The 25,706-nt window shown below is 45.0% G+C and overlaps 1 protein-coding gene across 3 annotated transcripts in view; it reads right to left on the reverse strand.

Annotated features, from left to right (window-relative positions):
• ZFAND3 (zinc finger AN1-type containing 3) overlaps window positions 1-5,508 on the reverse strand; it is a 144,487-nt gene extending 138,979 nt beyond the window's left edge. Inside the window, exon 1 of one of the 3 annotated variants that reach the window (XM_050893020.1) lies at window positions 5,329-5,508. In XM_050893020.1, coding sequence (XP_050748977.1) covers window positions 5,329-5,399 — 71 coding nt within the window. In that variant the 5' untranslated portion in view covers window positions 5,400-5,508. The remainder of the gene's footprint in view (window positions 1-5,328) is intronic. The other 2 variants (XM_050893019.1, XM_050893018.1) reach the window with 2 other exon arrangements.
• Between the last annotated feature and the right edge of the window lie 20,198 nt (window positions 5,509-25,706).

Below are 25,706 nucleotides of genomic sequence, written 5' to 3' on the forward strand. Positions count from 1 at the left end.
AATAAGTTCATGCATAACATAAAAAAATACAATATTCGAGTATTTTTAGTCTTAACCTAAGACCAAAACAGAGTACAAGGACCACAGCAGGCAAATTAATTACTTGATTCCAACCAACTACAGTTTCCTGTGATAGATGGCCTATAAACATTTGTAATAGAAGCAAACAAGCCTTTATCTTACAAAAAAATGGTTTAGGTCTTGTACAAGGCAGTAAGAATTAGCCTTCCTAAAACATAAGTGTCATTCATTTATTGATTTAAATCAATTTATCACTTTAGAGGGAAGAAATGACATTTCTGATCATCAGTAACTGCAGAGAAACCGTGCCCCTCAGAGAGCACTACCCACACACAGCTATCCCAAAGCACCTTATTTGATCCTCACTGCTCACTATTCACTCAAAGACCCCAGTTAATACTGAGATCTAATAAACAACAACCTATTTGGTAGCGCATACGTCGTCTTACATAAACTGACAAATTCATTGCTTATTCTAGCATCTGATCCAAAGCTCCAGTAAGTGAAAGCCTGGCTAAGGAATGGCATGATACAAGCCCAGTGAAAACTAATTCTCAGAGGGAAAGGTATGTATTTCAACAGTTTACTCAAGCCTCATTCAGGAACATCTATGTGAGGTTTCAACAGTGGTTAAAGCAAAATTAGGTTTATGAAGGCATTATGCATTCACGATGACCTACGCAGCCTATGAGATTAGAAAGTATTTATTAAAAGGACAGTCACTGAGAGTTCATATGGAATGAGCACCTGTAATCACCAAAAAAAGGAAAGAAAAGACTAGCCAGAGAAGAGGTTTCTTAATGGCATATATATATAGTCATTATTTGTCTAGAAGCTAAAAGCAAGCTTTGGTGATATACAGTCACAAACTAATCATGCTTATGTTAAATGATTCACCATTTGTTCAAAAGTTTAATTTTAGTAAACAAAATTGAGAAAAGAGCCAGATTGGCATGGCAGGAACCTGATGATATGTGACTGGAAAATCCAGACTCGGAAATAAACTCTGGATTGGGCCTGCACAGAATGCTTGGGGCACAACGTCTCATCACATATATGATGCATGCAGTGTCAGAGAAAAGGCAGAACAAATGGTAACATCCTGCAAAACCGCTGCTGGCATGTTCTCAAACAATATTGCCATCAGTTTTAGCTGACTACAGTACCTTATAGTTGCCAGAAATAAGATGAGATGAAACTAATCATACTGTGTTTTCAATCAACTTCCTGCTGGCTGCCACCATTTCAAGAATGGAATTCGTTTGTTTTACGTCCATTAACATATTTCCTTCTTTTCTGGTTCTACGGCACTGAATGCAATGGTATGGTATCAGTCTAGACCGTAAGAAAAATAAGCAGCAGTCACTACAGTACAAACAGAATTGTGAAAGTATTACCCTCTCTGACATACTCCTTCACAGTATATGCTTCTACCAGCCACGGAGTACTTTAGCTTACAAGTCTCATCTATGCATATAACCGTTCAACAGTAAAAGCCCCAGCCCTTTGATGAGCTATACACAAGTGAAACCTTCGTGGAGTCTTTTAAAAGCCAATGGGGAACTGCCAACACGTAGTTCATTAAAGGATCATGCCTCATCTCTAATAAGCAAAATGGCTTAACTGGAATATATAGAGAGAGAGTAATATTTTCATGTATTTATTAACTTAGAGTTGAAGATTTTATATATGCCATAAAGTGAAACAGGTTTCTGTAATCCACTAGTCTAAGAAAAAAACCCAACATTACATAGTCTGTTAATCAGGAAAAGAAAGAATTTTTCCAGATCATAAGAATGAGAAGTTAAGCACAGCATAAACTCTAGATGAAGTAACCTAAAATAACAACTTGCATACTGCACCCTTTCCAATCGCTGTACACTGAGACTATTCTAATAAAAAGCAAGATAGTTGCAACTGACTGAAGTTTAAGATATAAAAATAGGAAGAAAGGGGAGCAAAGTATTTCCAAACAATAAGTTGTGGGAATTTTTCATAAATAACATGAATACAGATGGTGTTTCCCAATTGAGATTATCTGGGTAACTGAAATGATTTTGTAAAATATAAAGATCATCCAGTGCTCCATTTGAACTCTATTTGAGCAGAAATGGCAAGACTGGACATTCTAAAAAGAAAACCAAGTCTGCAGAAGATTTAAGGATGGATTCCATGATCTTCAACAAAATGTAAGCAAACGTTAGCCGTTGACCTTAAGCAGATGTTTCAGAAGTTCTGAACAGTGTCACTCAAGTCTCTTCTTTCAGCTGTTAATTTTTCAGTCTCTTAGATCTTGAAACATCAAGAGTTTAGCAGTTTTCCAGTCACTAGAGATTCTTGAAACCTACAGAATCTGAATTTCTGATATAAAACCAAGCATTTTAAAAGAAGAACGCCTCCAACTTTAATGCAACAATACATACTAGTCTTCTCATGTAATCACTTTGCATGCCACCACTATCAATGGGCATCTCAGGAGCTACTTCTATCACTGTTCACCAATAGGCAAGTTTTAACCCAGAAACCCAGAGCTTACTTCAATTTTAATGTTTCTTTCAGTATTTTCCTTAATGTTTCCTATCTTTGTGGATTACTGCAGAAAGTATGCATCTTACTGCAAACAGTACTGGCTAAGCATTACATAAAATCAATAAAAAAAAAAAAATCACCATCTTTTATACTTGGCAAGATCTAGACATTGTTTGACCCACTGACACTGAGTTGTTCTGCTACCTACATGGTTCGGGCTCACTCAAGAACAACTGTGAAAGGATTCTCAACCATTGGACTGATGGGGCCAAGGAAATATAAAGCAACACAACATTACTTTATTTACAAATTTCATGAAAACTACATTAAATTACAAGTTTCAGCACTTTTCATAGCCTTAAACGTCCTGCAGATAAAGAGCAAATATAGCCCTGTTATTCCAAAATGTGACTTGACAGACATATAAAGTGACATGAACATCACAGATAAGATTCTGTCTTAAGACATGTTGCTGTTAATAACCCCAGCTGACATCTAGAGCAGCAGAATTCCGATTTCAGATGCATATAAGTCTTTTTGCTATCATGATTTACTTTCTTCAGAAAGCTGGTATAAAACTGTGACCCCTTAAGTACTCCTGCCAATGCAACTTCACTGTAAGGGCATGTCTACAAAGATTTACCACCCGATCTGTTCAACCACCAGCAAGGCCTAGGTAAATAAGGACAAGAAGACACTTAAGTTTCTTCAGGACTGAGAAGTACAACAAACCATCAAACTCTGGAAGCTGACAGCACAGTTTTGGTTTTTCTTGGGTTTTGTTTGGGTTTTTTAAGTGAAAAAATAGGTATGTAGTTTGCCACTATGTATTGCCACTGACAGACACTTAAAGAAACTGAAAAACATATTAATTTATTCACTGTATTGGTGGAGAAAGTGAGCTTTTTTTCATAGCGCTGTCTTTCAAAAATATCTTACAAGAAACACTACTGCATGGATGACACGGGGCGGGGGGGGGGGGGGGGGGGCAAAAAAAATACCATTTGGATAGCTGCTTGTGCAAGGGAAACATATGTTTAAAAAAAAAGTAGCAGCTTTAAAGGCAATAGGTTTTCTTGAGAGTCTCCTGTCACCATTAAGCAGATCCTTGAACACAAAGCACCAGATTTTCTTCTCATTATCACAACACGCTGAACTAGCCAAGAAGTTCAGTCCAAAGAAACAGTTCACTTTAAACTTTCTGCAACTCTCCTTTCACATCAGTATCATGTTACAGAAGTCAGTACGCTACATTAGAGATAGCAGCAACTTGCTTTCCACTGCATTACAGAAAACACCAGGCCCAAATATGGGAGCCTAACAAAACAAAAATAAACAAAATAATTTACTGTGTATTTATAATCTGTCTTGCAAGATCACTCCCAGCAGGGCCATGGCATTTGTTGCAGTTCAGGTTTCTGTCATAACTCAAAAATGGGATTTCATTTAAAATCCTGCCACTCCAATAAACCAACCAAATGTACAGTGACATCACTAAATCACTCTTACTGCATCTCTTTTCTCTCAGCCTCCACTTCCCCAGAGTACCTTAAATTGTATGACATAAATCCCAAGAAGGTACAATCACAGACAAGTGTAAATCTCAGGTGGGCCCTCAAAAGCCTATTTAGTCACATATTCTTTGAACTTTCCATAAATAAGAACATTAGGGACTAATGTTTCTGTGATATACATTAAAGGCACTTTATGATCACGTGTATCTGCCAGTAAACCATCTGCCGTGATACATCCAATTTAAAAAAAAAAAAAAAAATCAATAATGGAAACACCTTCAACAGACATGACCCTAGAGGTGACAGCTTAGCAAGGAACAGGCTTACTTTTTTTTTCTCCCACCTTTGACAAACAGGAATGACCCTACTTCCTTCTTTCTAAAAGGGGATCAGCCAACAGCTAACAAGGACCTTACCTATTATGAACCTCCCTAAGGTGGAGAAAGAAGTATATTTTTGTCCTTAATCTTTTTCCTTCATTAGTTATGCTGCCCTGCGCTGACCTGCGTGAACAGCAGCGAGAGCTCCCCGTTCCCGGGCACAGAGCAGGGATGTGTCAGGCACCGCGCTCCAGGACACCAAGCCAGGCAGCCAAGGGCCCGCATTACTCATCTGCGCCTATGAGGAGCTAAAGGCAGGCCCCGGAGCGCAGCCCGCAGCCGCCTGCCACCCTGCAGCCCCAAAGGAAGGGCAGCCAGTCCAGGAAACCTCCGTGTCTAGGGAAGCGAGCAGGCCTCCCCCCGCCGAGCTGCCGGAAAGGCCGCCACCGAGGTGCCCGAGCGCCGGGGGAGGCCGCGGGGCCGCCACTCGCGGCCAGGCCGGTCCCCCCCGACCGCGCCGGGGGGCAACGCAGCCACCTCCCCCTCCCCGGGTCACTCGCTGTCTCTAAGCCAGGAGCCGCCGCCACCCCCGCCCGGGCCCCCCGGGACGCGGCACACCCCGCCCCACGCCGGGAGGCAGGGGGACACCCCGCTCCCCCAGCGGGCACCCCCTGCGGCCCGCCCGGCAGGGGCCAGGGGCCACCCCCGCCCCAGGGCGAGCTGCGGGCTCGGCCCCCGCGACAGGCCCGAGCCCAGGGCTACGACCTGGCCCGGCGCCCCGGCCGGCCTGCCCGCCAGGCCACGCCAGGCCCGGGCCCTGCCCCCGCCCGGCCGCAGCCCCCCGCCGCCTCGCCCTTCGCCTCGCCGCCCACCCCCCTCCCCGCGCCGGGCCAGGCCGGGCCGGCTCCAGCCCAGCCCCCTCCTCACCCTCGGGCCCCGCTTACCCCCAGAAGCCGCAGGGGCAGCGCGGTGGCAGGCTGGGCGCCTTGCTGCGCTCGCTGCCGGCGTCTCCCATGGCGGGGCCGGTGCGCGGGGCGGCGGCAGCGGCGGGCGGGGGGGGGCGCGGGGCTCCCGGCCGGGATTCCAGGCCGGTCAGCTGGAGCCGGGCGCGACCACTGGGGAGGAGGTGGAGGGGAGAGCGCGGAGGGGGGGGCGGCCGCGCCCTACCGGCCGGGCCCGCAGGGGAGCGGGGACGCGGCGCGAAGCTATCTGCGGCGGCCCCTCCCGCCCGCCGGTTTCTGTGACGACCCCGCTGTCGCAGCGGGGCGCGCCCGCCCTACCCCGCCGCTCGGCCCCTGACTCAACAATGCGTGTGCGTGTGTGTCCCCCTCCGGCGCCTTGCCTCCCCCTGTCCTGAGCGGGATGGTTTCGCCAAGCCACTGGATCAGCTGGGAATGGCATATACCATGGCCCGTTCCCGGGGGGAGTTGGGTTATATCGGGGGCGGGAACTAGGGGAGACGGAAGTTCGGAAGGCACCCATAGACTCGAGAAGGGAACGAACTTCTCTGTGAGGAGGCTTAGGGGGGGGCTGAGGCTTGTAGAGCTACCTGGAGCTGCCGCCCTCTTTTGCCTCTACCCACACGTTAGGCACATAGTGGTACAGCCAGGGAAGGCCGGTGGGGTGGGGGGCGGTGCTGGTGTTAGCCGCGCATGCGTGGAGGGCCTTCGACGCGGAAGTTGGTCGGTGGCGAGCGGGTCCCCGGGGGCCTCCCCTGTGCTGCCCAGGGCCGGGGAGACCGGGGGGGCCCGCACCCCCCAATCCTCCCGGGCTGCGACCTGTCCGAGCGGCCGGGGCCTAGGTCCAGGCTCTCGCCCGGAGCTGCCTCGCCGAGAGGGGCTGGTCGTTGCCAGCCCGGTGTGTCGGGGGGTGGGCGGCCTGTGCGCACTCGGAGTCTCTCCCTGGCGGGCGGCTGCCCCTGGGGAGCCCTGGCAGGGGGGCGCGGGGGGGTCTGCTAGGCCTCGTCCCCCGTGGGCTTTGTTTGCTTCCGTACCAGGCCTCTTCGCTGCGGGCTGGGAGGGAGGCCTGGAGGCCGAGGAGGGCCTTGAGGGTGACGCTCCATCTTCTCTTTACTGATTATTCTGTAGGTGTCCATCCTCGGTTTCCCTCAGTACGAAATAAAATCGGTTATGTGTCTAACGTATGCGGGGGTTTCTTTGCCTCTGGTAAACAATGCTTGCTGCCTGAGGACACTAAGCTGAGGGCTGGCTGAAGCCGGGAGAAGGCAGGCCACCTTGGCCCTCGTGTTTTGGCCCCAGAGAAGGGGACCTGCAAGAGGTAAGGTATGGCAAGCAGGGAAGCCTACAGCCGGCACGGTGCATAGGCGATTACCGGCTGCTGCCCTTTGACGGATGGGAAAGGAGAGGGGAGTTTCCAGCATCTGGACTTGAGGGCTGAGTAATGGGGATTGTAATTCTGGTACGGGTTTAGCAAATGGCCTTGAGCAAGTTACAGTCTTGCACTCGCTGTACCTTGGTTTTGTATGTGAAGTGGAAATACTGCTGACCCCCTGCTAGAAATTGCTTTTTGATCTGAGTGGAAAATGCTATGTGGATAAATACTGGTGTGGCAATAACGAAGGTGAAATTTTGATATATTCCTGAGGTGCTGTTACCCATCTTATACGTTGATTTCTGCTTTGCACTTCAAACCAAGGTTATTTAACATTGAAAACAGTAAACATCCTTAACAAAGTCCAGAGTATGTAGGTCTTTGTGAACAACTAATTAATTCTGCCAGTGACCTTTTGACTTGAATATTAACCTTCTTAAAGAATTTTATATCAAATTAATTCATGACAGAGCAAAAAGTAGTAATGAAATACATATACACACATGCTTAGAACTTTTTAATAAAGAGTTGGAATTTAATTGAAGTCATGTAAAAAAACTTCTTTTGAAGAGACTGGTTGGTGACAGAGTTTACTAATAATGGTTGTTTTATCTAACCGTTGAGTCTGGGGTGAGCTGACTCCCTGTTGATGCATCAAGCGGGCCGTTAATGCTTCAGTAGCTCAACCGGTCACTGTTCTTCCTCAGCAGCGACTTTGAATACAGTAACGTTATTGAGTGTGAGACCGATGTGGTACGGTGGAGACGGGACGTGTGGTGAGAGTTTTCATTGACACATTAACTGGTCCAACTGCCAGCCCTCTTTAAAGTGTCTGTGGCTGCATACCACCCTGTGCACCGAAGCATGAGAGCTTCCTCTTGGCACAGCTTTCTGAGGAGCCTAGCTGCTGAGGCAGCACTGCTGAGCGCGCCAAGAGAAGAGAACCAAAAGAACTTGATCGAAATAGCCCTGGCCTCATTAACTCAGCCCTTTAAGCCAGTAAGTCAACTGAAAATTAAAATGGTCTCTTACGTGCTGGCTACCTGTACTACTACCAGAGGCTGTAAATACCCCTCAGATAAGGAGTACATAGTGGCTTTTTAAAGATTATTTGATAGTTTGTATGTCCTTATTTGCTATTAAAATGAGCTCATGTTGAGTTAGCTTTCAAGTATTACAAATGTCGTGGAGAAGCGTTCTCTCTGCTCAGTACTCTTGTGTCATTTCAGATAAACCTTTCTTGATTTTGTAAAGTTATGTTGGGATAATGTCAAAATTCTAGTTTTCTGAGCAATTCAGATTTTTAAAAACCCTACAGCAGTGTGGTAATTCACTCTAAAGTTAAACACAAGAAAAACGTGAGTTTAGGGATAATGTTATTACACAAAGCAAACGCATGTTAAGCATGATGATGATGATGAAGACACCTGAATAACTCTGCCTACTACTAATGCCCTAAGGAGGAATAATCGGGGGGGGCGGGGAGGGAACTTCAGGGTTATAGTACTGTTGAATACTACGGGACGGAGAAGAGCATGTGTGCTTTGATGCTGTCATGCCATATGTTTATAATAATATATTTGGTCTTTTTTTAAAGTACAACTTCTGCAACACTGGTTTTGTGTAATTGCGGTATTTCCTACTTTGTTTAACCAACACAAAATTTAAATTACTGATGTATCCATTCGGCGTTGTTTCCTGAAAATTTAGCGTGTTAATCTACGCCTGCTTTTTCTAAACCCTTTAATGTTTTGATTTGTGTCATGTTTCTTCTAATCATACCCACCCATTTGCAACCACCAGAAAGTGTGGTTTTGTGGTGCAACGTGGCAGCAAGGGGAAGTACCGGGGTGCGATCCTTCTTCAGAGGCTGGCAGGGAGAAAACTGGTTCAGCTGATCTAAAATGAACGCAGACATGAACAGGGCATTGCAATCTCCATTCCATGTGTGGGCTCTTCCTCCAACAGATCCCCTGTTGAGCCAGGCCTCTGGCTCCCTGAGGAGTTTCAGGGCTAACTGACGTTTTCTCTGGCTTTTTTTCATCCAAAGAGTCCAAGCCCTGAATGCTTTCTCAACTAATGTATAAGCATCCAGAGACAAATGGATAAACAGCACTTAGGAAGCACGTGCAGGGATATGCAGCATATTAGTTGGATAAGGCTGAGAATATTCATACGCAGAAAGTCATCTCATGGTCCAGATATAGCAAAGCGTGTTTCAACTTTGGGAAGCAAACAGGCATTGTAAACACGCGTTAGGCAGGGGGAAAAACCTACTTAGTGATAGGAAAGTAACTTGAAGAACAGTGATGCCAGAAGAGGACTAGTGAGCAACAGTTTAACTACATGATAACAGAAACAGCTGATGTAATTTTAGTTCTGCATATCTGAATGCATGAAAGAGATGGGGAAGGTGGTAATCCTTCTTAATGAGACTCTAGTGGCCCTGCAGTTCTTCTCCAGGTATCTTTTTGCAGACAAATCAGAGAGAATGCTGAGAAGCAACCAAAATACAGCCTGCAGGCACTGAAATACTTAAAATCTAATGTTTACCATTTGGCCAGGGAATGATTGCATTTGGGGAGAGATCATAACCATACATTCTTATTTAAAATTATTAACAAAAATGGAAGGTATTTGCCAGCAGGACACACGGAGTTTAGTAAAAGAGATGTCTCTAAGGGGAGAAATACTTAGGACATATATGGGAAATGTTCTCATGGTGAAGTCTGTTTTTTACCTCTTGCTGAGGTGCTTCTGGCTCGTTCTGAGCAGGGCCCCGTTGCAGGATTAGATGAGGTAACAGACCTCACAGGATCAGGAGGCAAAACTCCACCAGATTTAGAAGCAGCAATTAAATACCATTGTTTCTCAAGTGCTCCCTTTTTTTTCAGATATACTAGGAAAGGTTGTACCTGTATATAATCAGAACATTTGGGGGTTGTTTATTTTAGTATAAACATGATTGCCCAATTGAGATACCTGTGCACAACCATAAAGTGGAGCAGGTGGAGAATGTCACAAGTATTGTACATCTTCCTTCTCATCTTGAGATCTAAATTACCATAGAATGATAAAAGTGACTCATGTGGTGCCAATCTGTTAGAGAGACTCTTGAACTGATTGAAATAATCACCACTTTTTGTTCCTCTCCAATAGGCAGATATTCGTAGTGAAATCTTTTCTTTTGGAAGATCATTCCTGTTAAACCCTGTATTGAGGCTGAAAAATAAAATGAGCATGTGGGAAAGGGCAGTGGAGAGGACATGTCTGAGCGATAGTCATAGCTAACGATAAAGGTGAACAATTACGATGATTTGCTAGAGCCCAGGGCATAGGCTACAGACCATGAAGACATTAACCTGCAGCAAGTCAGCAACACAGATGTGACCCTGGAAAAGCGACTGAACCATGCCAAAGACTGGCTGAATCGGGATCAAGGCTGCCAGGCTTTCAAAAGCCTGCTCTTCGATGCATAGCTCATCTCATTTTCCACATTTGAAAAGCATATCTTGGTTTTTGTATGCACCTGGCATAGGAGGGTGTGATCCAGCTGAATGCTTCAAGATTTGCTTATTCATTTAGTTTAAGTTAGGTGTCAGTGCAAGCAGTCTGAAGAGAGAAGTGCCTGCACCTTAGCCTCTGGCTTGGGCCTCAATGAATCCAACTCCAGTTTTCTTTGCTGCTTGGAGGAAGTCTCCAGATTAAAGAAGACAAGCTGAGTTCATCTTGGCTTTCAACATTGGTTGTGTTGACAAAGCAAAAAACAAAACAAAAAAATTTAACCATCCGTGAATTATCAACTTATGAGTCATGTAGATTAGAAGGTTTTCATAGCTGTGTCTTTTTAAAACATAAAACATAAGTTTGAAAACTGAAGGACAAGTTTAAATGGTTACAGCACAGAACTTGGAGTCAGGATTTTGACATTCTTTTGGTTATTTTAAGTCTCTCTGTGCCTCAGTTTCGTTTTCTGAAATGGAAACAATAATAATCTCATAGGCCATCTGGTAAATGAATCTTTATTGGATGGCATTTTTAGAAATGAGGAATTGCTGTTGTTGTTATTATTACTGTGACTAAGAGAGTGCCATTTCTTTGCCATTAATGGCTGGATGGAGGGTCCAAGGTGAAAGAGAAAACTCTTAACACAGCCAGTTGCAATTTGCATGGATATGACTAACCCAGAGGCAATTATTATTAATAATACTTTTATTTATTTCACACATGTATTACTTCCCCTTCCTGCCCCTTATGTAATCCAGGGCACTTTGAGAGAAGCACAAATGCAAAAAATGGAGTGCAATTAAAGAAACATTCTAGGTTTCATTTAATTATTTAAAATTTTTTAAAAATCAAAACATTAGGCATGATTTAACAAAAGGAGAGAGGATGCCTAGAAAACAGAAGTGGGTAGTGACCCCACACAGATGTGACAGTGACTAATACTGAAGTCACTCACAGGAAAATAAACCTGCAGATGTTCCGTATAAGCCGAGACTTTTATTATTATTATAAACCATGAGACTTACGAATGTGTAATGATGATCACACTGTGCTAGGCATTTCCTGATGCTGGATAGCAGACTCAGCAAAGACCATTCTTAGCCTTTGAAAGTTCTTTTTAGTAAATGATCTCCAGCACTTTTTTTTAAAAAGGTAAGCATTGTTACAGCAATTTTACCAGGAGGAAAGCAGCCTTGGAAAGTGAAACAAGCTGCCCAGCGTCACACAAGAAGGCACCTGCAGATCTAGTAATAGCATTCACATCGCTCAACTCCCAATATAGCATCCGATGCAGAGTCTGTGCCCTCTTGCGGAGCTCGTGCCTTGGGTGCTCCTTTAGCAACCCCCAAGACCTGCCTCCTCTGCCCCAGGGTCCAGGTTCACTTAACAGCGGTGTCCCAAATCATCTTTGCTGCAACTACTTCGTTTATAAATCAAATGGATAAAAATAAATAAAGCACTATACATGCCCTTCCATTTGAAAAAGGAGCTTAGGCCAAAAGAATATGGTTAAATGGAAAGGTAGATGATCAGTGATATTTATATATTTCCTCTTGTTTTCTTTACCTGGCTTCTCTTCAACATTTTCATAATGCCTAGCGCAAAGGGACCTTGTCTGCACCTTCTTCCGGGTCCTACTGCAGCTCAGATAAACAAGCATAATAAAACTCTCATCTTGTATAAATATAAAAGACAGTCCAGCCTTCATTAGACTGGAAGGTGCCTGCCCCTGGCAATATCTGTTTGAATATGCTATTTCTGCTCTTTTCTGCGCTGCTCTGAAGATGTCAGACCGGGGACTTGGCAGCTGAATGCATTTCCAGGCACCTCAATAGGTTTATCAATTTTCTGACTTCTGACCTGGCGTTTCTGAGCATGGCTGAGATGAGCAGTAATTCCCTCATAAACGCTCCAGTGTCAGGGAGGCTTAATTGCTCAGCAGCATGAGAAAGTGTTCGGTAGTTCAATGACAAAAGGTCTTAGAGAATGTGAAATGGGAGCCGACAGTTCTCCCTTGCTGCCCCTGCCTGCTCCCCTCCATAATGCATCCAACCAACATTTAGCTTTTTCAGGGCTCTGGCACCAACATTAGCAGGGCAAACCCTGATCTTGCTGTTCATGGTATCCATGTGATCACAGCAAGATCAGAAGTTAGAAATCATAAGTGCAGCTTGGGTAATTTTGTAAACAGCAGCAGCACCGATTTCTTTTACAGCAAGTAAAAAAAAACCCAAGACATTGCTGCTGGAAATGAAGAGCATACAGAGCAGCTGTTTCAAATTTGTCTGACACTGTTATAAAACAAGTTTAAAGCGTTAACAGTTGTACCCATGGCACAGTTTCCCCTGCTGTGTGCACACTGACGGCTTTCCTTTATGCCGTACGATTGAGCTGCCACATTTGCGCTCAGTCCCCTTGCCTTTCAGATCAACTTCTCTGAGAAGCATTTCCTCAGCCGTTGGCTGCAAATGGCTGGGCAGACTCTGGGTGGACTTGCAGGCTGGCGGGCTGGATGCTGTGCAGTCAACCACAACTGTCATGCCACGGAGGAGCATCTGCTGGGCTGACCAGTACTTGCGGTGGTCCTCAAACCTCCTGCCCCACCCCGTTAAATCTGTGCCGCCTTCTGACCCCAGGCTGGCAGGCATACCTCCAGCTTGCCAGAGAGCCCCAGTGTTTCCCACTGCCTGTTGCGTCAAGGTGATGGCAGAATACAAGCAGGAAGGGTTGGAGGAGGTAGTGGCCATAAGCAGCTTGGTCCTCCCCAGGCCAGGGCAGCAGCCACTGGCCTTGGACAAAGGCTGAAGAGGGAGGAAGAGGAGGTGAGTTGGTGAGGGGCTGCTGGAGAGTCCCCTCCTGCCTTCTGCAGTAACACACCGGCTGTGGCATGCTTTGCTTTCCTCTCCCTGGGCTGGAAACGCTGAGGTCTGAAGGAGTCTTTCACCCCGAGGGGAGAGCTGCAGCTCCAGTTTGGAGGAGCTGGGGTACATGCCAGAGGGTGAGGAGTTGGTGCTCTTAGAAGGTAAGGAGAATGCTGAGGCTTTGAATTTTCCTTAGAAACACAGCATGGGATCTCTGTATCTCCCTCTGTCAAGCTGTAAAGCATTTCATTTTAACAGACTACCGCTGAAGCCAGGATACTCTGTTTTGTTTCAGTCAGGCAAGAAACTTGAGGAGAACCTAGAGAGCAAAGCAGCAGGTAAGAAACTGGAGCAGCAAGCTGTGAAAGAGTGGTTTCCAGGGAACTGGGAGAGTTAGGACCGGGACTCTGGAAGTGAAGCAGTGGTTAGGGAGAAGCTTCTGAAAAGATACCAGCTGTGGGGAGAAGCCTTGGCTCAGTTGCAAGAGAAAGAAATTGAGTTGCACAACACCACCGTAGTTGTAGATGAGAGAGAAAGTGGAAAGCAGACTGGATGAAAGAGAAGCTGCAGCGCCTGAGCTGCACGACCACAGTCCTCTACATGAGCAGCCATCGGACTCCAGGTGCTGGTCCTTATTTTGTTCCTGCACAGCTCTGTTGATGCTACCAGCAGTGCAGAAAGAGGGATGGACTGTACAATGTGGGGCCAATGCTGGGGGGATGATATCTCCCCATAGCACAAGGAGCTGCCCTCCTTTTCCTTCCCACAGCAGCAGGCATGGCAAGCCTTGTCTCAAAGTCCTTTGGACTCTCCATCCCAGATCGCATAGCATATAACACACACCTCAAGTACATAGATGGTCCCAGAGTCACAGTCAGCTGCTGCGAGAGGGAGGACTTCTTACGAGCAGGTGGGAAGGAAAGTGGCTGTAAGTGTTTGTGTATGGATGGGGATGTAAAGGTCCTGGAGCAGGGAGGGGAGATGGGAACAGACTCATTGCAGCTTCTTAACTTCACTTTCTGAAGGTGCACTCACCCCTCCAGCTTCCCAAACCCATCTTTGACTTCAGCAGTGAGTCTGGCATGTACAGGCTACAAATGTGTGGATTTGTAGGACAAATGAGAATATGAGTGGAGTAAGAGTCTGGCCAGAAGACCAGTGTGAATACCCACGCTCAGGTTTGGAGCTGAGTGCTGGCACAGGAATGAAACACTGGATAATCATGTATGTCTAACCACCCCTATCCCATGTAAGAGAGAGAGGATGAGTCACTATTTGGGTTTGCAAATGAGTTTCAGGAGGATTATTACATTTTACAGACAACTTTTCAACAGAGGGACAGGTTACAGGGTGCATCTTGAAGGCTGCTGACACGAGGAGACAGGAGGAGGTGGAACATGGGGACAGGTCAATGGTTAACAAGCTGAAAATAGTTCAGTGAAATACCACAGGCGGAAACCATAGCAATGGAGAAGAGAGAAACAGGAGGATAGGAAAAGGGAAGGTATCAGCGAGCTCTTGGGAAGCAATACAAAAACTGAGAGACTTCTGAGCAGGAATCCTTGAGCCCTTACTGTCGTAATTAGCCTCCCGAAGCCAGTCAGTGTTGCTGGGACTGTCACTTGTGTTGCCTGCTGAGTTTACTCATTCCTTTATTAACCCCCCCAGCAGTGGTTAACAAGGACATGAGAGGTTTAAGGAGGCCAAGGGAAAAGCTGGCACAGTGGCTTTGTCTGTAATAGCATCTATTTCTGAAGTGATATGACAGTTTCTCTTTAACACCTCGAAATGGGATCTGGGACAAAAAGTGCTTTGTTTTCCTGTTCTGTTATTCGTGGTTAAGGCTGGATTAAGACCATGTCAGTGTAGGCCAATTTCTAATCAGTTCTCCAAGGAAGAAAGCTTTCTGCTTTCCTGGTTTCAAAGAAAAGCTTGAAAAACCCTATCCAGGGATTTCTACCAGCTTTCAAAGGCAATTTGTAGACAATAGCTGTGAGGTGTGAGCTGACTGTGCTTATTAGTGAAGTTCTGTTGTTACCTGCAATTAGTAGGAGGGTCTCCTTAAGAGCTCATTCACGCGTGTGATCAGGAGGTGACACAAGTCCTCCGGACAGCATGCCTGGGAGTAGGTGTCGATAGCCATTACTCATTCTAAGCGGTGCCTCCCTGCATTTCTGGGATGGGCGCATCACCTCCCTACTTTGGGCCCCGAGGGAAGGCTACACACTGTGACCCTCTCACTTCTACCCCAGCACTTTCTGGCCATGCTGATTTACTGCAGAGAGGGAGATAGCTGCTCTCACACCCAGGGTCTTTCACCTGGCCCTTGGCTGCACCAGGAAAAAGGACTACAGCAACCAGGCAAGGGACCCTGTGCTGCATATGCTGCAAGCTGAGTATCCCTTTTTAAAGAAACGCAGACCGCACGGCTCTGGTTCAAGCAGTTAAATGCCAAAATCAAAGCACCTGGGAACAAGCAGTTTATACATGCTGAGCTGGTGCTAGTGTACACACCTGGTGCACTGAAGGCATGGCCACGCTGCCTGCAAAGCCCACTGGATGCAGCTCATATTTACTGCAGCACAGTGCGTCTGCACAACATCTGTCAGAACATCAAGAGAGTTCTCCAGCAAGGGGTTCAAAGCCTTGCTTGTTTGCACACACGCATGGGCAGCCAGCAAAGGCACTCATCCGCGCTGTGGCTGGACCGAAGTGTCAAAGGGGTGACCTGTGTCCTCATGATCGACATATCAGGGTGGCCTCTGTGATGCTGCGATGCGGGGATGTGATGCTGCGTCCAGCTGTCAAGGGCAGAGGAAGACATTACCCTTCTTTTTATACTTATAAAAGTGTTTGATGTTTCATTACAAGCTTTGGAAACAACTTCCTTATTTTTGCTTCTTTCTCCAGCATATATGTACAGATCTACTGTCCAATCTAACCAATTTATGTAGGCATAACAAAGTTTTAAAATAACAAATGTGATATTGAAAGTCTTTACAGCTGACGGTAAGCAGTATGCATAGCCAAGAACGGAGCAGAAAAGTGCATCTGGCGTGAAAGGACCTATGACACCAAGTGGTGTTTCACTGGGGCTGCAGGATGCCTGGTCTGCTCCTGTGGTGACAGAGAGTGACAGGGCAGTGAATAGGGACTTTAGCCTGTTTGAGGAGAATTCACCACCAGCATCACCCACTCTCAGGCACTTCACAGGATGTGCTTGGTTGCTACAGTGGGAGGTGGTACTGTCACAAGTGCTGTAGCTGGGGTTTTTACTTGATGGCCATTTAAATGATGAGCCACTCAAGCTCCTGCTGCTGCTGTTTGTCCTGTTCCCTCTATTCACATTCTATGTGCTGTGTACCTCCCTACTCCCTACTCCCCCTGCTCCTATCTCCTCTCTCCCTGTCCCTCTCACCCTCCTGGTACTCAGGCACGTGTACAAAGCCAGTGGACTTTCCTTGCACCTCAGTTCCCTCTGAGTTCATTTGCATCCCTCTTCTTGCATCACAAATCTCATGCTGAAAGGTCAGAACGGCTGCCTTAGCCAGGCTGAGGTGGCAAGTCCTATCAAAACAATGAAAGGGCATGTTACTTCTTGTGCAGAGAAAGAAAGAAGATCCTATTTTAAGTCCTACAGCACAGCATGGCCACAAGTTAGTATTTCTGCTTACTAGGCATCCCTACATTCAATTGCTTAGCCTGTTCAAAAGATATTAGTAGCCTGGTTACCAGCAGCAGCCACACCTATGCTATTGTCATGGTTTAAAATGGTTTCGTTAAAAAAATCCTGGAAAAAAGGCAAGGGGAGTAGCTTGAAATGTTAAGGCAATCAGATGTAAGGCCCATTGCCATGGCTGTTCTACTGCTTCTCCAGCCTAGGGAAACCCTGCAAGGATGGTATTTTCCTGTAAACCTCTAAACAAGAGAGTGGATAACTTTTCTTGGGCTTTTGATAGAAAACCATCTACTTATTCAGAGGGGAGATTTCAGCACTTGTTGACTGATCATCCTATGAATGAATAGGGAGAGCTAGCTGGCAGCTGTTGGACATTTATCCTGCTTATGAATATTACAGCTTGCAGCAAGTCTCTCCTCTGTAAAAAAATGGGAAGCATCCAGTCAGGAATAAGGAATAGCTGGGGTGAAAGTCCAGGTGGTGCTGAACTGAGATACCAGAAGATGGTTAAACAATTATCTCTTCTCCAGCTTCCTGCATTATTCCCAAACAGCAGGCTGTGAACAAATAACCTCTGGAGACTAGTATTCCTGTCAACACTTTCATTTAGTATAGCCCTGGGACTTATAACAGCCTGTGCGGGACAATGTTACACCACTAGTATTGGCATATCTGTCTAACAGTGCACTGACCTGCTAAAAAGAAATTTACCCATGTAGACCACAGTTCTCCATTTCCTTCTCCATGCTAACAAATGTGGCGATAGCTAGTTACGTAGCTACAGACCCAGCCCTGCTGCTGCATCTATTCTGAGCCCATTCCCCAGGAGATCTTTAAAATACAATTATCTCCAGCTCCGCTTAATCATACAATCTGTCCCAAGGTCTGTTCCTGCTTTTTTAGTCCTCTTGTTGCCAAGGTCTCTCCCAAGGACTCTGTTCTCTTTTCTCTTTGACCCTGTATCAACACTTGACTGTGTGCCTTGTCAGCCACCTTGCTGTGGGACAACCTCGTGGCAGCTCTTGCTGTTGCAGTGCTTTGCCCTGTAAAGCAGATAGTGAGATAGTCTAATTGTATTTAATCTGCCCTGATGCAGGACATCCATCTGCCCGAGCCTTTCATTTGCAGTCCTCCCATGGCTGTTTTCATGCAGGTGTCAGTGTGTCTCCCCAAACCAAGTTGTTCCCTTCTCTCATCAGTGAGCACCCAGGGCTGAGCACTCAGCCCAGCGAGCAGCCCATTCAGGTAGTATCTTTTCAGGCTGTTGAAGAGAGCTGAGCGGTGAAGAAATGGAGCATGTTGTGATATTTTGGGTTTCAGCTTTGCTAGAAACAAGCAGGTGGCTTCTAATAAGCTGGAGGAAAAGGAGGGGCAATAGAGAGGCTGGAAAATACAGGCTTAGGAGACGTGGTGGCATTGAAGGACTACTAAAATTAAACTCTGCTCTCTAGGTTTCAGCTGTGTCCAGTTTGAGTTCAGCTTACACTGAAACCTAGGTTCTAATTTATACCCCTGCAAGAGGTCTATGGCTAGCTTTTTTTCAGGAGGATGAGAATAAAATTTGAAGTAAAATGCATGAAGACTGTAGCCATAGGTGAGGCAGTACAAAAACAGATGAGAGACAAACTCTCAGTAGTTAGCTGTAGCTTAATCCATAATTATTTACTGCAGAATCTCTTACACCCGTGTTTGTCTCATGTAGTCTATTTCTGGAGACAGGCTGTTAGACATTGGTTAAGCAGGTGGTTTGCCGATGACTCCCACATTATATATTGATATATTCTGCGCTCCCTGTTCCTGGCTGGTAACTTTATCAAGGCAGAACTGCCTTGGTGGTTTCTGTTTTGACAGTGCCCAGCAGTACTGGGCTCCTGAATGAAACACATAAAATCCTCTGCAGGTATAAAACCACTAAAAAATCCAGGCTAAAGTACCCACTTATTAAACTCCCTCTCCCCTCTCTTGCCCTCCCCTGCCATGCCAACCCTGGATAAAACCTAACAAAAGCTCAGCTCTTCCCCAGAGAACCTGTGAGCATCCGTTCTCTTCCTTCAAGCTGCAAGGTGCTAAAGCTGCTTCTCAGTCCCCCACTAAACCCCCTGCCCAGGGGGCAGCATCTCTCAGGAAGGGCCACCCGATTAGACATGTCGGTCCTATAAAACACCTATGAGTTTTCTTTGTCCCTTCTGCTGTCTTATCCTTTTGGCTGTCCATGACCCATCCTAGACTGATTTCCTCCTTTACTGAGTACCAGCATCAGCCTCATCTTGATGACTATTTGCCCCAGCTTTGGATGCGATGACAGAAAAGATAGCATGCAGCTTTTTTTACTGCCTGTTTCCTGGCTCGCGAAGGCTGATGCATGAGCCAAGGGGAGCTCTGCCATGCACTGTGCTTCATGTTTTATGCTGTGCCTCTGTGGTGCTTAGGCATTTAGAATAATGGATCTCTTCTTCATTTTCCCATCCGAATGCTGGAATGAGTTAACACTAATACTTCATATTTTGGGTCTGTTTAACCCAAACAAATACCTTCTTCATTGGAAAGCACTGACAGTGGTCCTGTATTTTCTGGAAGTGACAGAACTGGGCCTTTGATATCTGTTATCTGATTTACGCAGCTGGATTCTCCTGACACCAAACAACTGTAGGAGAGCCCAAGGGCACCGGTTCAGCATTTTGGTTTCCAGAGTCAGATGTGCTGTCCCTAGGTGAAAAGAAGTCATGCTGCAAATTTGTGGATTAGGTGCAGGGCACTAATTGGTTCCTAGCCAGACAGAGCTCAGTCAGAGCTATGTCCCTCCTCACACCTTCAAAAGTCACTCAAAAAAGGGATTGTAAATGGGCTTCTTAGGAGGCAGAAGGAGAGAATGACCTTGGGGAAGGGTGGAGTTCGTATATTGGATGATAAGAACAGTTCGAATCCCCAGACCAGTTTTTTTCCACTGCTTGAGTTTGGTTATAAACTTTCTCTTTCAGAGAAAAGCTCTTTTTGCCTTTTTTGTGCATACTTTTTGCTCAGTCATACCCTTTCCTTCCAACAGCTTATTTTACATGTCACCTTTTGCCTGGCAGCAAAATGTCTGAGAATGGTTTGAAAATCACGGAGGGCAATCTTACAGCAGAGAAATAAAAATGCCTTATTTCCAAGCTCAGTTCTGCATAATATCTATAAGCTGCAGTTACTTATGCTGTCTGAATCAAAATCATTTATTGCCATTATAAAAGAAATATTTTAGGAGTTTCAAATGGGAACTTGTAGCTTGATGCACTGATTGGTGCTCACAGATTTATTAGACATGTGGTAAGTAACTTGAGAATAAGAAGATAGCTGTAATCATTTGAAGATACATTTAACTTTTAAAGATACGGGACCAAAAAGTATATATTGGTTGTAAAGTTCAGAAAGCATGTGCCCTATTTCCAATTGGAAAGTGTGACCTGTCTTGAACTTTGCAGCCACAATTCAGAAGCAGCTTTCATTAGCTCGCGCGGATAGCTAAGAAATAGGTTTCCTATTCCATTGAAAAGAGGTAAAATGTCTTACCAGGATCTGTTAAACTGTGTTCATAAATGTTCTAAACATTTCAGCATCTCCTTGTATTCTTGTTTCAGGTGGTCTGCAAGATGTTTCCAACTTGTTTCATTTGTTGCTGAAAGACTGGACAGCTCAGGAAACACAAGGTTTGGTTCTTCTCCTGCTTCCTTGGCTTTGAAAACATGAAATCCTACTGATGAAAGGAAATGACACCTGCTTTACACCAGTTAAAGGCAACAATTATTAACGTTATAGTAGCCTTAATAGCACACATATAACCATTCTCAGGATTAGGACCAAAGTGAAAGAAAAGTCATACATGTAACACATTGGCGTCTTGGAGTTTCAGAAAGCTTCTTTGTCTAAGGGGTAGATGAGGGATCTGAGAACCAGAGCTCCTGGGTTTCTGCTATTAGGACTACTATGAATTCATTTGCACAGATCATTTGATCTTTATGTGTCTTGGTTTGCAATAGCTATAATGCTTTTGCTACCAGGGAGGCGTAACCTGTTAATAGTTGTAGAATGCTTTGAGACCGTTGTATAGAAGGTACTGCATGAAAGCTCAAAATTACATACAGCAAGCCTGACTTCAGACTTCCTGTTGATTTTTGGATTACTTATTTTAATTACAGTGGGTTAAGCAGCTGTAGACATGCAATTGTTGCATGTTGAACAAAGGTGTTTGCTCCTGGGTTCCCATCCAGGTGTGTGGTTGTAAGTTGATCAATGCTGTCTCTGCTGATCCTCCGCTGGTTTCTCCCCTGCAATCCATTCCAGCAGTGATGAATTCACCTCTTGAAATTAATAATGTCAAGCTTGTCAATATTTTAAAACCCAAACTTAATTTTGCTCTCTTGAGCCTTGCCTTTGGCTCGTGAAAGCAGAAGCTTTAAACTCTATTATTTGGGAAGTCTACTGGGATGCCTTGGTGTGGCAGGTGCTATATAAGTTTAGTGCTGCATTGCTATTAAAGTCCATTAAGAAGAATCTTTCTGGGGCTGTCAGCACACTGCAGATTAAAACCAGAAAAATAAAGGCACACTCAACAAATGCTGCTCTAATGGTTCAGATAGATAGCTGCAGAGAGAGGACTCGTCTTTGGCTTGTGATCAGTTTACTTCTGGGTTCAATGGAAAGGTTGTTTGGCTTCCTGTATAAGCTCTGAAAAAAAAAAAATCAATGTGGAGAAGCTTGGATGAGAGCCAAAAGAAATGCTGTACTGAATCCAGAATATAGAAATCCTTCACAATTTCTATATTCTGCTCCATACAGGCTCTTTATATTCTAGCAAGAACTAAGCATTACTATCATGACTCCACTACCACTGCAGGGTTGTAGAGGATGTGAACAAATTGTCAAATTTTATTTGGTTGTTTAAAAACACGTATCAAAACCCCCTACTAAGATACTGTTAAAAAGGCAAGGTGGGTAAAAGGTGAGAGGAGGAGCCATCAAACACCTGCAAGAGGGCTGGAAAAAAACCATAGGAATAAGCGATCAGCTTTTAAGTTGATCAAGATTGCCAGCAAGACGCCTCCTTAATCCCTGCTATGGCCACTGTTTAACTGTTTGGAAAAGGGAAGGGAAAGTGAGGTGTAAGAGTGACACTGCCACGGAGTCTCCTCACATCTAGAGGAGATGGAGCAATGGCAGAGGCAACCCGTGGGACCAGGAGGCGGCAGTGGGCCCATTCCCACGCTGGCAGGCGCAGGGCAGTGCCTCCAGAAGGGGTGATGGAGAGCACCCAGGCACCTCGCCGGGTTTTGCTTGAGCTGTAACACCTCGGGAAGGGAACTGGGGTACTGCAAGGGAGAGCACAGCGGATTCTCTCGCTCAAGGCATAACGGGGTGATCAAAGAAGCAAATAATGTCAGTCTGCCTAGAGTATGGGGCAAACCAGTCTGCAATCATGGTAATGCCCTTGCTTAAGGCAATGGCACAATCTTCTTGCCCTGCTCTGGTTTCCTGTTTTGTAAGGATACTGAATAAGGCTCTCAGATACAAGTGGCAGAAATTGCAAAACGGCATGAATATGGTGTTCAAATGGGGAAGGTCTGGAAACACTGAAAGTTGAACATTGGAGAGGAGGTCCCTGACTGGGATGTAGAAAATGTGGGTGGTAGGAAGAAGGAAAAATAGATGCTCCTATTCACCCTCCCAGAATACAAGGACAAGGGGACATTCAAAGGAAATAAAAGACAGCAAATATAAAACTATTAAAAGGAAATACATTTTATACAATGCCTAATTAGCTCATTCCCATAAGATAACATTAAGCCTAAGAGATTAGTAGGATTTAAAAAAAGGATTAGACATTTATATGGATAATGTAATTGGGGATGTTCTCATTAAATAGAATACATATTTTCTTTTGTTATGAAAGGATATAAACCCTCTTGCTTCAGGGCCTAGTTGCTAACTGACCAGAATTAAATAGAAACTTCCCCTGTTGGCAAGTCATTCCCTACTTGTCTTCTGCTAGGTTCCCTGTACTTAATCTGAAGTGTTTCACCAGGCACTATCACAGCGGGATTATTAAACTATATGGTCCATTTGTTTGGTACGGCGCGGCAATTCCGTTTGTTCATAATCAGACATCTCACTGTGACAGACCACAAAAATCCCAGCGGTCTGAAACAGAATCCCTTTTTTCTTCTGCTGGCTCCACAAGGGGGTTGACCTGGAGTGCCCACCTATTGGGCACCACCAAATCAGCGCTAACAAAACTCACTTACCTGTCCTAACAGTGACACCTTCAAACTCTCCTTCAGGGCTTACACAAGATCAGTCAGAGAGGTGGCAGGACACCAAAGACCCCACAACTTACAGCTTTTGAGAGCATGTCCTTCTCCCACACATGTGAATGGGATTGTCTCATGGATGCTCTAGGCTGTCAGAAGTTGGAACAAAACGCATTCAGGTAAAACTGAAACAGTCATAATCAGAAGGAAAAAATGCTTCAAAACTCTTCCTTTCACTTCCAGGCAACATAGGAAAGATGCTGGTAGTAGCCTAGCTTTCCCATTTAAAAGCATCAGAAGGCCTTATCTAACCTGGCTAAAATTCAATTGTCTTGCATTTTTATTACTGAAACACCCTTCTCTTTGGTCTTGCCAAGTGTAATTTCAGTCTGTGCACATCCCTGCAAAATACTGCTGTAAAGATCATCCTCCTAATCCATCAGTTTGAGGATTTTACACATTCTTTGCTCCTCTCTACTACATTCCTCTTCTTTACTCCATCAAACACAAGCTATTTATCTTTCCTGTCAAGGCCCTTCCCACCCTGCCAAAGAGCTCTCCTTTGCTATGACAATGTCGTTTCCCTTCTCGTCATTCTGTCAGTCTCTATTTCTCACTTGTTAACGTTTTTATAGAAACACTTCTGTGCTTTTTTCCTTGCTGTTATTGGGAGGAATCTTGGTAAAGAGCAGTGAAAGACCCTCATTATCTTTCCAAATCTCTGTTGAAAACCCTCCTTTACTATGCTGCCTATGAAGAGCTTGACAGTGGTTTGGCCACTCCCCATCGTACTGACAAACAGAAGTCCATTCATCCTATCCTCTGCCCTGTCTGCCCAGATACTTCCACTGCCTTTTAGATACTCACATCTGGAAGGTAGGGATGGTCTTTTGGTTCTGCAAAGTGTCTTTACAACAGCTTCTCCATCATTGACTAGGTTTTCTAAGGGCCACTGCAAAACAAACATTGATATTCCTCATTCCTTTTCTATCAAGGTTCACTTGAACAGTTTACCTGAGTCCTGATGCTTTTGTGCTAGTGAAACACCCAAGTTAGCAACTGCTTTCTGTAGGAGCTATACATGGAAGGCCATCATGCTCTGCAGGTGAGGTCTCTTCTGAAGATGCAGGCAGTGAAAAGTGGGCTCCAGAGCAGAAGTGTTCAGTTTAGCTCTGTTCTTGGCAATGTTGCTTTTCCCTCATCTGCTAATGACTCCTGCAAATCCTCCAGTACAAGAGGGTGTCTTTTGTGTACTAAATGCTGCCATTATTTATAAAGCACTCTTGTTGAATGTGCTTAAAGTCAGTCCTGCAGGACAGTTTCAATCAAATTGTGTTCAATTTATTCCAGCTGAATAACTCTGAAATGTAAATAAAATTAAATTAATGGTGCTGTATTTGTATCCTGTTACAAATGTAATAAACTTGAAGTAATGTTGACTGTAAAATCAGATGAAGACTGTAGAGTAAAAATCAACCTCTAGAAAACAGCACAAAATTTGATATCTGGCTTGCAAGAGCAATCAGGGGTACATTTAATCCAGAGGGTTTTTTTAATCATATTTGTTCATACTGCTTCTCTGCTTCATTCTAATAAAAGGCAAGAATAACTTGATCTCCTGTAGTGGTTATGTTTGGTTTAACAAACATGCAGAATACCCTGTATCTCTTCCTAGCTCACTGTTTTGGGATTTGCAATGATATTGTTATTAATAATAATCTTACATTTATAGGACACCTTTAATCCCAAAGCACATTATAAATTAGAGTCGAGGCCCAAAGTGCTTACTTAGCACTGTCAAAATATGTGTGAGTTCTTCCAATTATTCAGGAAGAGACTCCAGATTTGGTCCTAGAAATTGTAAATACTGATATATACGTGGCAGAATATCTTATCTATTGAATACCCCCCAGGAAATTTACTCCCCAGAAGGTCTAGGATTCCTGCCAGTTAGATATTTGGATCATTCCTGGTGCAAACATTACCCAAAACCACTGGGGAAAACCCAGCTTTCACCAAGAGTGCTACAAAACGTATTGCAGGCATGCTAACCAGGCACAGCCTCAGGATGTGAAGGTCTTATCTAGAGCGTTAGAGACAGGAAGATATGTGGACTGCAGTTAAGCAACTGGGAATAGCTAGCTGGATTGGCCATGCTGGGACTCAAGCCCCTGGCTCTGGGGAGCCCCGGTATTTTGAATGCTGCCATCTGTTCAGCTACAAGCTGCTCTGCTTCGAGCTGCCAGCCCAGGGAGTAGTTAGGAGCCCATCTACTCTCTCACATACTCGTTCTGCATATTTTACAGGAGCGTCAAGGGCTTCATGGTATACAGGCAGAGGATTCAACAGATTCAGGGAAAAGATGCAAAAGTATCTGGGGCAGTACAGGTGGAAGGAAGGGGAAAGTGGGACTGGGCAAACAGATACTCGCTCCCGTCCCATCATGAGGTATGCAAGCTGCACTGGGGAGGGCTGATCGACCCCCTCAGAGCCCTTCTTTTTCTCCACCCCTGTTGATTTGTTTCCAAAGGCCCTAAAGCACAGTGCAATAGAGTTGTTCTAAACGTCGGTGGATCTCAGGTCTTCACCAGTTATGGCAATAGCCACCTCTATGTCTGAAGCAAATTCTCTTTGGTAAGGTAATTGATATCAGGTTACCACAA

Source organism: Gymnogyps californianus, chromosome 3 (assembly GCF_018139145.2).
Source record: "Gymnogyps californianus isolate 813 chromosome 3, ASM1813914v2, whole genome shotgun sequence".
In the NCBI taxonomy this organism is placed as follows: Eukaryota; Metazoa; Chordata; class Aves; order Accipitriformes; family Cathartidae; genus Gymnogyps; species Gymnogyps californianus.